Source organism: Uranotaenia lowii, chromosome 1 (assembly GCF_029784155.1).
Source record: "Uranotaenia lowii strain MFRU-FL chromosome 1, ASM2978415v1, whole genome shotgun sequence".
Lineage (NCBI taxonomy): Eukaryota > Metazoa > Arthropoda > Insecta > Diptera > Culicidae > Uranotaenia > Uranotaenia lowii.
In genome coordinates this window covers 112,261,089-112,276,742 of record NC_073691.1, presented here as the reverse complement: position 1 = coordinate 112,276,742, position 15,654 = coordinate 112,261,089, and the positions used below count along the sequence as shown (strand labels likewise).

The window sequence follows — 15,654 nt, the reverse complement described above, 5'->3', positions numbered from 1 at the left end:
AAAGGCCAAGTCGACGGATATCAACACAGAAAATGCGAGTCTTCGCAACATCGGGCGTTCGTGTCAGTTTTCTTTACTTTTAATTTTTGAATCTTCAACTCATATGTCAAATCCGTATTGTTGTACGGGTGCGAAACTTGGTACACATATACGAAAAATGCCTGACAACCAGATCTCAAACGTCAAAATACATAGCCGATGTCATCAAAAGGCACTAGACATCGAGATTCAGGAAAAAGAAATTAAAAGAGTGGCGCTTGTCTGGAATCCAGATGGGCACTGAAGAAGAGGCAGACCCAGTTCGTGCCGACGTGCTCTAACCAGTTGAAGGCAGCAAGTGAAAACGCTGGTTCAGGATAGCCAACAGTGGAGATCTTTTATATCGGTCTTATGCGTCTGACAATCGGCCAGAACCTCATGTAGGCACTTCTCAAAAGTTTCCTTGATACCTGAAAACTACGCGCAAAGCTAGCTGAATGGGGTAGGGAGAATTTATTACTACCCTTTTTGAACAAATTTCATGTATCTTTCCATTTTCGAAAATTTTATACTTACCGAGCATTGTTGTTACTATTGAAGCCGTTGCTGTAACGTCGCTTGTAGCTTCCGTTCGCTAATCCATCGTACGGCAGCGGCTCGTCGCCATCTTCGTCGGCATTGTAATTGATGTTGTTGTTGCGACGGCTGCGCCACGAAAGCTGTTGTGGATGGTGGTTTCGTATTTCGATCGTTCCGGATGTCAACGTTGTCGATGTTTCGTTATTGCTTTTTGGCCGGCGATAGTAGGACGGTTTTCCATTGCCTCCACCACTATTGCTACTGCCATTGCGATTGTAGCCGCCGACATTCTGGTTGTTGAAATAGTGGTGATTGTTGTGATAGTTGTTGTACGAGCCAAAATTTCGATACTGTTGTTGTTGCTGTTGAGGGTGGTTGTATCTTGACCTGGCTGAGTTATTATAACTGGGACCAAGTATTGAAGAAGGATGCTTAAACTTGTGCGTATCGGCATCCTGTGCACCACGGTATCGCCAATTTTGTTCAGGCGGAATAGTTACCGAACTGGAAGAAATGGACGGGGGAGCGCTCTTTTCCCTGATGATTTCCAGCAGTTTCTGCTGCTGTTGGTGTGATTGTACTGTATCAGTGATAGAAGTATTCTCCTTGTTGTCAACGCCGCCGTCCTTAAGTGTTTCTTTAACACAGGGAGGGACAGAGGAAGAATGTCCCTCACTAACGGAACTGACACTGGCTATCGGAGAAAATTGCATCGTATCCGGTGATGCTTCCGGGGTCAGCGTAGATGTCGAAGTAGATTTTTGTATGTTGATGTACCGAGTGGTGTCGACATTGCAACGCTGGCGATGATGATGATGATTATCGGTAGTAGAAGATGATGATGATGATACCGATGATGGTGAAGTTGAAGGTGAAGGTGTTAAAGAGCCACCTTCATCTGCATTATATTTCTGCTGCACGTCGGCCGATTGTTTAATCTGGATGACGCTGGAAGATTTGCTTACGGACAACGGTGGACAAATTTGCGGTTCCGACCGAACTTCTATATCTACAGTTTTCTGCAGTTCGACAGTTTGTTCCTCCTGAGATCCAGCCACAGGAGAAAAATTGGAACGCTTATTTTCGCACATTTCTATTTTAGAAGGCGCTACGATAACTTCTGGTTTCTGTTGAATAGACGGCTGATAAATATTAGGGCGTTCCTTGTTCATGTAGTCGTAGCGCATTGAAAAATGCTGTAAAATGACACGCTTTACTGCCATTGCAGATTCGGCAAAGTGCGACAGTTCCCGTGCGGATTGATTTCTGAAATAAAAAAAACGATAGCGATGTAACATAGTTTTTACCAGATAAGCGCAAATAGACTTACCTTCGGATTATACCAGGAGTTTTTAAAACTCGTCGACGTTGTTTTTCCTTGATTGCCTCGGAATTGACACCGTCGATGCAATCAATTTCGTCGGTTATTTTGATCCACGGATGGTCTAGCACCGCAGTGGCGCTGAGGCGCTTCGGGGCTTCCTTTACCAAAAGTCCACAAATCAAGTCTTTAGCCTCTTCACTCACATCGATCCAATCATTCTCTGGGAAGCTGAATCGACCCTCTTGGATCGACTCAAACAGCAGTTCTTGACAGGTTCGACAGTTTTCACCTCGATTCCAGCCGCAGTCCTCTTCGCAGTTTCCAGAGAATGGCGGATATCCACACAGCAAGATGTATGCAATGACACCCAGGGACCAGAGGTCACATCTCTTGTCGTAGTAGTTTGACTCTCCTACAAATAAATCCACCACTTCAGGGGCCATAAACTCGGCACTTCCGACCTAGCGAAATAAGGGAAAAATAAATCATGCATAAGATACATACAGTTCTAAACGACCTAACTTGATGATTTTCTCATATTCGAAACGGGTTAAGCCTGTCTGATATTTAATGTCCCGTATCTCAAAAATGATATATCAGAATGGGGGTAGGCTTAATAGCGGCACGTTACCCAAACATACGGGTAAATAGTGCCTACCACCACTAGCATCCACTAGCGAAACCATGTCCTCCTTAGAAGAGTTTAGAGTAGTTAGGGGAGCTTTTAAGAACAGCCATACATTTTCTCTTAACTAAAAAACGTCAAAAAATACCTGTCATCGCGGATACTGAGAACACATAGACACATATATTAACTATACAACATTCTTATCAATAAACCTAATCAAAAATTATAAGGTACACCAGGGTAAGTGGGGACGATTTTTCGTATGGTTGAACATCATGATTTCAAAGTAGTCGATGATTCCTTTGAATTCAGCCACAGTATTTTGAAAGATCCAAATACTAGTATTTCACTAGCTACTTGCTAACATCCTCAGTGGGTTGGGTTGTCGTTATAGTTTTATTCAGCTAAGAGGTTATTTAAACCTTCTCTTTCATGATAATTAGAACATCATTTAAAAATCTGGTGTGGAGCAATTTTGATAAAATTACGTTCAATGTGATGCAGGACATGTTGTTTCCAAATGCTGAAAAGATGATCTTTATAAGTGATGCAAAGCGAAAAAAGATATCACGAGAATTGTAGTGAACTGGTGGTATCTTCTCACTTACCCCGCTTTATAAGGTAAGTGGGGACGATAGTTTTTCTGTTTGATTTCTCAGCAAATTTGTGATTCCTTAGTTGATTACGTTACTTTATAGCTCGAACAGCCCTAAATTTTGAAAAAGTACATGGTACTATTAGAGAAGCATAGTTTAATACAATGTTCCGAAATTGAATAATTTCTCCTTATCATCAAGCGAGATAATTCTCCGCCGAAACATAAATGGTATGCAATGTTTTCTCTCTGCTACAATCCCACATTTTTCAGTTTAGAGAGAGTTCCTACGAAGAATCACAATCTATGAAGGCACAATTTTCCCCTTTTTTTGGATGACGTGCCGCTATTAACTCTTTCCTTCCCACGAGGTTTTTCACGTTTTAAAAATAGAAATATTGTTTTACAACTAAAGTTCTAGAACAAAAGATGCATAATTTAAGGCTACTTTAATGATCCATTCGATAAATTTGGGTTTTGAGGTGGATCATATATGCTTCATTGGGAGGATAACAACACATAGGGTGTAAAGGAAAAACAAGAAATAATTGCGAAAAAACATGAAATTTCATCACCTCATTGATCACAAACTAAAAAGATCCTATTTGTTGAAAAACTTCATGGGTATACCCATCCCTTGATAGTCTGTTTATTGAAATATTTGAAATTTCCTTCTTTGCCTTGAACAATGGCCGCCATGACACAAAACATGCCGTTTTTCGATAAAATCACGAACTTTTACAAATATTTCGAGACATGTGGTCATTTTAGCAGATGAAATAACAATGGTGAAGCGACATTTTTTTTTTTGACGAAATGATTTTCATGAGGTATTGATAGAAAGCTTCACAAGAAGAAAAGTACGTTTTGTTCCCAGTGTATCACCAGTGATCCACTTTACTTACTCGAAAATGTATATGTTTAAGTTGGAATCTAAGTAAACCATCATTTGATTCTGCCTGCATAAGCAACCTTCTACACGTCAGTATTTTTATTTGAGGGAAATCATAAAAACTTGTCAAGTTATTGAACAACAAATGACGACTTGATTTAAATTCGAAAAAAAACCCGACTTTTTTGCAGCTTTTGATCTGCCAAGCAAAACCTAGTGAATCGATTTTCTTCAAATTTTGTGCAATGTTTCTTCACTCGTTCCTACATATTCGGTGAGAAAATGGTGTTGATCCAAAGCGCCCAGTTCAAATGCGAGCTGTGTAAAGTTGTGGATCACCTGTGCTACCATGGGAAGGAAAGGGTTAAGCCTACCCTTTTTTCCTACGAAGAATCATTTTTCTTTGTATCCCACGGGCAGACGAAAGCAACATATCTATAATGCATAAATTCGACAATGATCTGCGACATTGAAAATACAAGTTGTCGTTCATCTCCTCTGAATGGTATCTGCGGTTCGAGAGGCGATTCTTAGTTATGCATTATCCTTCGAATCCAAGCTAACAAAATGTTTCCTAAGATTTTTGAATTATATTCAACTGAAATTCCAATTAGTCGTCAATTATCGTCAAAATTAGTCGCTAAAATATATGTGTTTTTTTTTTTCATTTAAATATGATTATATTAATAGAAATCATTGTTTTTAGTATAATTACTTAGTTACGTTACAAACTAATAACACAATTGATTGTGTTATCACAAAAGATTAAAATAAAATTCTTTTAACAGGTCCTTCGTTCACCTCTGGCATTTAAATTGAGCAACATAGACGACCGTATGTTGGAACTTCATGTTGAATTATGTTTTAGCTGCCGAAGAAAAATATAAAAAAATAAACAAAAATAAACAAAAAGAAACAAAAATAAAAAAGAATATTCGGAACCAGAATATGACGGTTTGCTACGCAAAAGATTTTAATTTTGTGCTTTTTTGAGACATTTAGTTAAATTTTACTTTCCAGAAAAAATCTTGAAAATCCCAATGTCAAAATATACAAATTTAAGTATGTTCATTGACACGTGCGGCGAGATGAAACGGTAGAAGAATTTGTAAAGGCATGAAGAATAGGCGGATAGGCAAGCATCAGATGAGCTTCGTAGGATAAAGTTTTGGATAGGTGTTGAAACTTTAAGTCTAGGGCATTTTTATTGGAAAGCATGAAAGTGTGGTGGTACGCCTTTGCCGTACAACAGACTACTCTGTATACACAGTAAATTTTAGCCTCGATTTCCAGCAAAAAAAAAAATTGCTGGAAATGTTCAGCAATCCAATTTTTTGCTGGAAACCAGCAATCGGTTTTCTGATTGCTGGATTTTTCAGCATTCAGTTGTGTTCTTGTCATTTTTGCTGAAAATCCAGCAATCGGATTTCAAATTGCTGGACTGATCTAGTTTGCTGGAAAATCAGCAATCGAGTTGTCAAATTGGAGTCTGTTTTCGTACGCTGAAAAAGGTGAGAATTTATTTCACGAACTTTGAATACATTAATCAATTATCCTTATTTTCCTCTATATTATAGCAACCATGGTCTGCAGACATCAAGTCAAGGGTGAGTTTTCATGGGATAGGTAGATATTTAATGAAAGTTACTAATCAAAACTTTATTTCAGGTGGTCAATACTTTGGTACAAAACTTCCACCCCAGAGCAGAGCCGGTGCTGGTATATTAAAAAAAATGTATAGTTTTGGAAATAAATACCTACATAATTGAAAAAATGGAATAATTCTCATCTATTGGTCATCATAGGCACAGCCAGTATTCAATACTTAATTTCGAATTGAAATATAAATTTGATACCAAATACAGCCGAATGTTTTGAAAGAAATAGCTGGTTTCCAGCAATCTGGATTGCTGATTTCCAGCAATTTGAATTGCTGGAATCCAGCACTAATGTTTGCTGATTTTTCCAGCAATTCAAATTGCTGGAAATTTTGCTGGAAAGTCAGCGGGAAAAAAAAACCAGCAAAATTTTGCTGGTTTCCAGCAAAAAAAAATTTGCTGTGTAGGAAGCGTGATCGACTTTTGATCAACACATCTGCATCTGATGTGATACCTAGCGACAATTCCTACACTTAAATTCAGTTTTGCACTGAATTTTGAGTATGTAAACGTAAGGTTTAGGCAATAAAACTATATGCGAAAGGAAGAAAATTTCATACCGGTTCTAGTGATGTAACTGTATTGGCGGTGCAATGCTTGACAAAAATATTATTTTAATTATAATTGTAATTTAATATTTTTAGCAGTAGAGTTCCACCTGAACAACTAGTAACAGCAGCTATAGCATTGAATTCGAAAAACTGAAAACAACTCGTGGTGTTTTCGAGGAATCCGTTCCAGCCGGATGAGCATATTGTGTTCTGTGCTTGATCTATGTACAAGTTCAAATAGACCAGACCGGATATTTAGAGTGCAGGCTGCTATTATACGATTCAGAACTGACAATAACAAGGGGTAGCTCAGGTGGAACTGGCATGAGTCAAGATAAGATTTTTAAAACAATAATAAAGAACACTTATGCAATGTTGCGTAACAAGAAAACACACAAACCGACAAAATTTGTTTTTTTAAATAAATTTCCTTTAAGCAACAACAGCTTCAGATGAACTATCTTAAGTACCTACTACATTTTTGTCCCTTGACTATTTTCGTAAATATTGAAAAATGTATCGAGGCGTACTGAGCCCTTAGGACACAAATTTTGTTTCTCAGCTGATCGCTTATAACTTTACGCTTTTAGAATATATCAATACTATTTTTGCTGAACTTTATCCAACGGGCTTGTTGATGGGTTAATGATTATCGATCCATATATCTTTTTCATTTATCACATTTTCAAATTATCCTTAAATTCGAAATAATACACATAACTATGTAAGATGGGCAGTGAAATGCACTCTTAAAAGAAAAAAAAGAGATCTTATAACGCTCACTCCAAATAAGTTGGTTAAATGAAAAAAAAAATCAAATATGTTTTAAAATCGAATTAATTATTCTTGGTAAAAAATTATGCTATCGCGACAGTTGAAAATATGTGCCTTAGAAGATGAAAAATTTACTTTTGATGATTACGAGTCAATCACTTTAAAATTATTAAAAGAGAGTCTTGTTGAGCAAAAAATTTTGTTCATCATAAAGCCTAATAATTACCTACAATATTTTATCTCTCCGGGTTCATCTGATATACGTAAGCAACCGTTTGAGTGTAAGAACATTAGAAGAAGAGCAGATATAATTAATACAGTCGCTAAATAAACAAACCAAGGTCAATGGATGAAAATCTGAAAACTGTATCATGCCATACACTGGGCTGTGCAAAAAAAAATGTCTACGAGGTGATTCGTTGGCACTGTTATTGAAGTACCTAGCTGATAAACAACACTCATCACCCAATGCGCTAAGCATGCTCATTGAAATTATAAACAATACTTAAAAACAACAAAGAGCGCTGCTGCCTGTTTTCAATATTTTCGCTCTCCACATGGCGGCAGTGGATGATGGTGTCAGTATGCAAGTAAGTGAAAGGGGAGTAAGTGGCAAGCAAAATTTTCAATTACATTATTTTAAAAGTTTGCTATCAGCCAGCAATCAAGTGAAAGGAGCTCTTGCAACGACTTAGATGGGGAATAAGACCAGCTACGGTAGAAACGAGTCTATACTGTTTCGCGATCGCAGATCAACGATCCTAAAGCGAGCAAACGAATTGCTAGTAGGTACCTTAATACGAAAATGCATTGTACGAAGCAGAGGAAGAAATCGTGATAACAAATGTGGTCGAATTGCATTTAAACAAACGCCACACACTGCGTTGTATTTGTAGAAGGCGATAACCGCAAATATACCCTTCTAGGTAATTAGATTCTGATTAGAGTAGATACCAATTGAAAAGTTAAATGAAGTATGTTAATTTTTTTTTAATTTTTTATCGAATTTGTAGCACTTCAAACTAGATAGTTAAAAAAAAGGATAAAAATTGTATACAATTTGAAATCGTTTGAATCGTTTTTCTGACATTGTCACTTTTTTATAGACATGACCAAAACTCCCTTTTGAGTGTCAAAATGTGGTTCTTGACTGAAATTCCCTTTATTTATAAATGATAACACATCGTCTCATTACATGAAATAAGAATTATCCGGAATTTATCTAAATTTGCAGATAAATTCCGGATAATTCTTATTTCATGTAATGAGACGATGTGTTATCATTTATAAATAAAGGGAATTTCAGTCAAGAACCACATTGACATTGTATTGTATTTTTCCGACTTCCGTGCCATCAGTAATGTTCCGATAGAAAAACCAAATTCCAATCACTGCGATGACCGGCGTTGCTTTTAGTTCATACATATGTTTGTGTGCGAGTTCGTCGATTGAGTAACAGAAGAGACCCGGTATATTATGGCATGTTTCTAGAGTGGATACTCGAACAACACACCCCCCGGACTATATAGAGTTAGATATGGAGGTGCCGCTAAATTCAATCTGGAAAAGTGAGCCCAATGGTTGGGAAAAAACATATACTGAACACAAAATACGTTCTCCATCAGGCAAAAGAAACTCAAGAATAAAACACAACGCAAAAATTTCACCTTCATGTTGTTCTCTGCTCCTGTCGTGAAGCGAGGTTTATAAGTAGGTATGTTCACAAATATCGTGGTTTACTGGAAAGTTATTCAGTATAGGTGATTTCAGAATTCATACAGCTGGGCTTCAAATCGAACAACTGAGACTCAAAAGAACAATACAACAAAAAATGGTTTTTATTTCAATTTTTCTATTTTAAATCCCGTTGAGCATGAATGGAGGAACATTCCAAGGTTGAAACAGCTACGTTTGGATTTCATTACATCTTCAAATTATCAAAATAGAAATTCACCTTTTGAGTATTTCAATTACCAAATTTGTATCATATTTATTACGTTTGTTTCATTAGCGCTGATGTGGTCTAGTAGATAAGTTGGCGCGAATCTGGTAGCCCAGTACGCGGGTTCGATTCACGGAATCGGTAAGAAATTTTTAGGGTTTTTTGGGTCCATTAAGTTGCCGACAGGTAAAATGTGTTTCAATGTATAAAAAACTATATTAAATAAATATTACAGAGAGAATCTATCTGGGGTTAATCTGAAGAGGGACTATTGAAAGTGGAGTGGATGATTGCCAATCATTGTAGGTCTCTGAAGGTTGGATGTCTTCCCTCGACGAACCATCGGCCGTGGAAACCTAAAAAGCAATTCGAAGGCCAAGCCACACAAGCATGGGCAAGACCTTGCTACCGATGGGGGAACAATACATACATACATATTTATTTCGTTAGTTTCAAAAAAAAATTTCAATTTTAGATGTCCCGCATCTACTTGACTTTTTTAAGCATGATTTAGAGTGTCCATTTCCCGGCCGTTTTCTCATTCCCGGGAATCGGGAAATCTGGTGGCCTGTTTCCCGGGAATTCCCGGGATCCCGGGAAATATTCAAAAACATGTATGTATGCTATTCGATTCAAACCTGTAGTGCATACAAGCCCATAATTTGTTAAAAATGTACTCTTCATAATGTTTTTCAACTTATTTTTCATCAAATAACTCAACCTGTTTTCAACAATAATAAATTGAAAACAATCAAATGAACAATAACATAGCCTGAATAAGTCAAATGAAGAATTCATTCATGCAACTAGGGGTTAATAAAAAAAATATCTTTTAGTTTGTTTGATTTTTCCAACCTTTTTTCGTTTTTCTGAACACTTTACAAATTTGCTTTTCATATGAAGAAAGCGATGTCTTCTTCATTTTTAAGTTTTCAAACAAATGCATAAATATTACTTTCAAGAAAACGCAATCTGCCGACCTGCTGCGCGATTTTTCATATGTTTTTCGAAGTGTTGTGGGGTTTCGTTCAATGAAAACGGTAAGGAAATACATATTATATTTTTAAACTTATCTATTTGATAAATAAAAAATGCACCAAATGGCTCCAAAGCGTCTTCTGCTCCAGGAATCGGCATATCCTCAATGAGTTTTGTATGACTACATTTTCAAAAAGATCAATAAGAATAGTTCCGGAGGCTATTAGGCTTTCCCAGAGTTATAATTTCATACATGTCGGGATTTCCCGGGAATGAAACTATGATTCCCGGGAATCGGGAATTCCCGAATTTTTTAAATTCCCGGGAATTCCCGACCGGGAAATCCCGGGACGGACACTCTAAGCATGATGTCAGAAATTACATTACACTCAAAAATTTAGAAACATAAGCTTATTTCGGTATCAGGTTTTGAAAAAGGCCAATACGTCAAAATTTCTGCACCGAATATAAAAAAGGGATACCTTAATGATTTCAAATTTAGCTATCATATCAATTTGAAACCAAATTATGCTAACACCTAGCTTTTGAGACCTTATTTTGGCCTCATAATGCTTTCGAATTTACCCTTTCAGCACCGTACAACGACGTACACTACCGGCCAAATGTTTGGGATCAACCCCCCAAAAACATGAAAGTTTTGATCAGCCGTATCTCAGCCATCATTACATATTGGAATTCTTTTGATTTCATTCAAGAGATCGTGAACAAAACCTTCTTTGTATGTATTTGACAAAATTTTATTATTGAGTTTATATGACTAAAATTTAGCTTAAAATTGGGACTTATTTCAAAAACCGAACTTAAAATTCAAACCCGACCATCTGAGGGCGTGGTGAACCAAATTTCAAAATTCGAGTTTCATTGGAATCCTTTTTTCATACTTATTAAAAAAACATTTGTTTAATTTTGTGCGAAAAATTTGCAATACACCTAAAATATATAAAAAAGCTACTTAAATTATCGTCTTAAAATTTGGGATCACCCCGTAGTATGGTGTAACGGCAAAAAGTTTGGTATCAGTCTTCTAAAACATGCATTTTTAATTTACGCGTATCACTGTTATCAAACAACGTCTTGTTTATCTGGTAAGCTGATTTGGAAGCTAATGAGTTGAACTTGCTTAATGACTATTAGATTAAAATATTTTTGATGACTAACTTCTTTAGAACTTTAACTAAAGTTTCATCATTATACTGATGATTTTCACCAAATAGTCCGACCGTTAAAAAAAATATGCAAAATTGTCTTGACCATAAACTAATAATGAATTTCTGCCTGTCTGTCTGTCTGTCTGTCTGCCTGTCTGTCTGTTCCCTATAGACACGAAAACCACAGAACCGATTTGCGTGAAACTTGGGGTATTAGGGGTATTGGAGACCGGGGAAGGTTCCTATAACGTCCTATAGTCATAAAATGGTTCGCTGTCTTTGAAACAAAGTTGTAACAAGCAACGATCTACAATTGTCCCATACATTATGATGGGTTTAGAAGTTGCTAAAGCCCTATAGAAAGCATTTAGTGTATTCTTTGGCAATTTTGGAAGGCTCGTCCATCGAAAAGTGCACATTTTCGCAACACCTCCTTTTTGTGATTACTTTTGATGATTAACGGAACCATTTCCATTTGAAATTAGCGGGGAAGTCGGTGGAACTAGTAGAGATTTGAATGATTGAAAATACACTTTTAATATAAAAATTACCTATTTTACTTATAGAAAAAACGTTGAAAACATTTAAATTATTAATGAAGAGTTGCACTTTTCTTTTATATATTTTATTTTATTAAAAGACATGTAAACCTGATTTTTTCAAATCATTCAAACTCCAAAAAAAAATGGAACGAATGTGTTAGGGATGTGTTAGGACTTTGACATATTCAACAAACTAAACGCACTGTTAATTTAAGATCGACAAAAAGATTGAAATGCATTTTTATTAGAAATATTTCTAATTCATCAGAATTTTAGACTAGATTCATCCATCAAATAAAATTATTTCCAAAACAAACTATAAATTCAATTTTAAACAAAGAATTCTAATCTCAAAGAAGAATAATCTATTTAAATAATTTAGTGGGCTGGAAACCGTAGAAGCTAAGATTATTTAAACACAAGAGTAATGTTCTTTGAATAAAATGGAAGAATAATAGACAAAGAGTACAGCAGGGTTACAAAAATTGGGCTAGAACATGATAAAAATGAAAAGGTTGAAGTAAACTCTGGGCTTATAATGATCATTGTATCAAAAGACAGTAACAAGCAAAATTTAGGCTAGATTGAACTGCTGTAGCGATTTGCATTAAGTTTGAAGTGCAAATGGAATTTTGAAACATTTTAATCAGGAGAAGTATAAAAACTAATTCCTCATCAAAAATTGTTTTTAACGGATCGTTTACTTTTGGATATTGAAATTCTGAACTTTTTAAAAGCTTAAATCAAGACAAACGTTTCTACTCCATATCGCATCACGTTATCAGCGTTATCACAAAAAAGTTTTAACGATTCCTAGCGTTAACTGATTTTTTTAATCATTGAGCTTTTTTTAAGAAAATTCCCTCCAGTGTTGCCACAATCAGAAAATCTAAAGACAATGGATTCAAATGGATTCATATTTGGATTCATATTATTCAAGATAATCTAATAAGTTCAGATGATTTGACCCTCTTAGACTGCCGACAGGACTTACCAGCCAATATTTAAATTTAAGGATTAGAAGATACTTTCTAAGCATTTATAACGTTTTAACAACTCTGTAACTAATTTAAAAAAAATGATAATTTTCAAAGTTTTTGATGACATTGTTGAGTTATTACTTCAATTTAAAAGTACTGAAAGTTAAAATTAAGATGATTAGCACCTCTGAAATTTTAGAAATTTATTTATTTTTTGAAGAATTCAAATAGTAAATACTAAATTTTCAAAAAAATATTTAGTATGGGGGATCACCGACAAAATATTTATTTGGTGAAAATGAACCGGAAAAAGCTCTACTTTCTGTCCATGCGAAAAATAGCGTTACTGTATTTTTTTCTTTAAGTACTTCTACGAATCACACCGTGGGGATGATAGGAAGGACAGGGGGGGGGGGGGGGGGGGGGCTCTTATCACTTTTTTAGCATAAATCCAGAACATATCAAGCAAAAACAACCATACACGCAGAGAAAACTTGGATTTTGAAACATTACAAAACTGACTTTGATTCAAAAGATTCATTTTTTCGAATCAAACTCCTATTTCAATGAATCAATGAATTATGGTTTTGTTTCAAACGAATAATTTTTGAAAGAAAGAATAAATTTTTTGAATCGAATAATTTTTGATTTTGATTCTAAACAAATTCTTTGATTGAAAAGACAATTGTTCAATTGCATATTTATTTTGAAACAAAGAAAATGTTCTTTCAACCAAAGAAAAATGTTTTCAATGCAGAGGAATAATTTCTTCAACTTCAAACAAAAACTTCTTCAACAAAAACTTCAAACTTAGATGGATTTTTGCATTGAGCAAGAAGAATTTAAAACGAAAAATCGATTCAAGTTTGGCTGGTCGTGAGAATATGTGGATCAGAGTTAGCTTAGTTAGGAGGATTCCGGATGAAGTATTTATGGTAAGTGCATGTTGATTAAAGAGTGAATATTGAAGTGCTGCAATAAGTGCTTGCAATTAGTTTGTGACCCAGTGTTTCATTTATTTGTGAATAAAAATAAATTTTATAATTAAGATCCTTTATTTTTATCATTTGAAATTACTAATAGGAATTTCATAACACTTTCAGAAAATAATTCATCCAATTGGAATAAACGGAAAAAGGTTCAATGAATATGCTTTCAAATCTAAATTAATTTACATTGCGGCCAGAGAAAGTAACTTTGAATCAAAAGAAACTGTTTTTTGTATCAAAGGATTATTATTTTGAATCAAAGATTTTTCAAAAGAAAAATTCTTTAAAACAAAAGAAAATGCATTTAAAACAAAAAAAATATTTATACCAAAAACTAAAGGAATTTTCCTTTGTTTTTGCGGCACTTTCCTTTGAAATAAAAAATCTTTTCGCTGCGTGTATTTTATATTTAAGTTAGATTGTTTGCGTAAGATTCAATTGAGATACTCCTTTTTCAGGGCGAAGCTTAACTAAACAGATGTGAATTCTTTATTATTATTATTCAAAATTCCTAATAGGAACTTCGGAACAATAGAAAATATGTCTTCCAATTAATTACAATAAAAGGAAAATGGTTCAATGAATCAATGCTTTTCAATCTAAATTACATTGTAGCAAACGAAAACAACTCTGCATAAAATGAAACTGTTTTTGTTTCAAAGCATAAAAATTTTGTTTCAAAGATTTTTTAAAAGAAAACATTTTTGAAGCAAAGGAAAATGCTATTGAACAAAAGGATTTTTTATTTATCCCAAAATCAAAGGAAAAAATCCTATTTTTTTTGCAGCACTTTTATTTGAAATAGAAAATCTTTCGTGTAAGCTATTTTGGAAAACTTTAAAAAATCATCGATTCGGGAAGGTTATTTTCATCAGTTTATGATTTTTATGCTCAGTGCTAAAAGGGTTAAGGGGGGAGTAGGGTCTAACACTTTCAAAAAATCGATTTTTTTATTTTCTTATTGTAAAACATTTCAAGAATGTTGTGTCGAATTTTCAAGTCAATCGAAGCAAAACTGTAGAAATTATAGGCCTTTATCTCCTCTTATCTAATACTTCAAGAATTCTAGAGCAGAAACTTCAAACGCGTTTTTCTCGAAAGCACATTTATAAAGTCAGTGGACATCGTCATTTGAAAACTACTTCACCGATTCTTTTCAAATTTGGAAAATATTTTCTACATATAAAATACTAAACCCCAACTTCGTATTCGTACATTCCTTTTTTTAAACTAAGCAGATAACAACTCCTTTCTTTAATGCAACTTGTAATAAGAGCTTAAGTTTTCAGCTTTATCAAATTATCGTTTTTCACGAATCTGACCTCAGTATGGTATATTCATGATTGACAATCATGAATATACCATACTATTTCCATTACTTCACTTTTCCAATTTGGGTTATTCTCTAGGGTCAATCAAAAGGGCGATAATGATACTTTAGCTGATTTTTTTTATTGTTTTTAAAACGATTTTATTAATTTTCGTTTTATATACATTCATTTTATTTTATATAGCAATGTATTGAACAAACTCGAAATAAGTCGACCTCCAATTTCTATTTATATTCATCTTGTTCATTATTTCATATTAAATGTGTTTCACATATATTTCTTTTCATATTTATCATATTTCTTATATATCATATAACTACATATATGCTTATTCATTGTACTTATATATTAACCAGAGGGAATGCATCTGGGGATAACCCAAAGCAATTATTGCAAGCGGAGTGGATTGCCAACCATTGTAGGTTTCTGAGGGTTGGATGCCTTCCCTCGACGAACCATTGGCCGTGGAAGCCCTAGAAGTCAATTCGAAGGCCAAGCCACACAGACATAGGCTGGCCCTTGCTACCGATGGGGGAACCATACATACATACATCTATATATATAAAAATGAATTTCTGTCTGTCTGTCTGTCTGTCTGTCTGTCTGTCTGTCTGTCTGTCTGTCTGTTCCCTATAGACTCGGAATCTACTGAACCGATTTGCGTGAAACTTGACAGGTGGGGGTATTGGAGGCAGAGGAAGGTTCCTATTGTGGTTTGAGACCCCTCCCTCTCTCATGAAGGG

General features: G+C 34.9%; 1 protein-coding gene across 6 annotated transcripts in view; it reads right to left on the bottom strand.

The window, feature by feature from the left end:
* The window catches only part of LOC129738796 (serine/threonine-protein kinase DDB_G0283821), a 52,929-nt gene that overhangs the window by 6,544 nt on the left and 30,731 nt on the right, over positions 1–15,654 (bottom strand). For all 6 annotated transcript variants that reach the window (XM_055730091.1, XM_055730090.1, XM_055730095.1 and 3 more), the window contains exons 5-6: positions 1,889–2,343; positions 556–1,824 (exon numbers count right to left, since the gene is read on the bottom strand). In XM_055730091.1, coding sequence (XP_055586066.1) covers positions 556–1,824; positions 1,889–2,343 — 1,724 coding nt within the window. The remainder of the gene's footprint in view (positions 1–555; positions 1,825–1,888; positions 2,344–15,654) is intronic.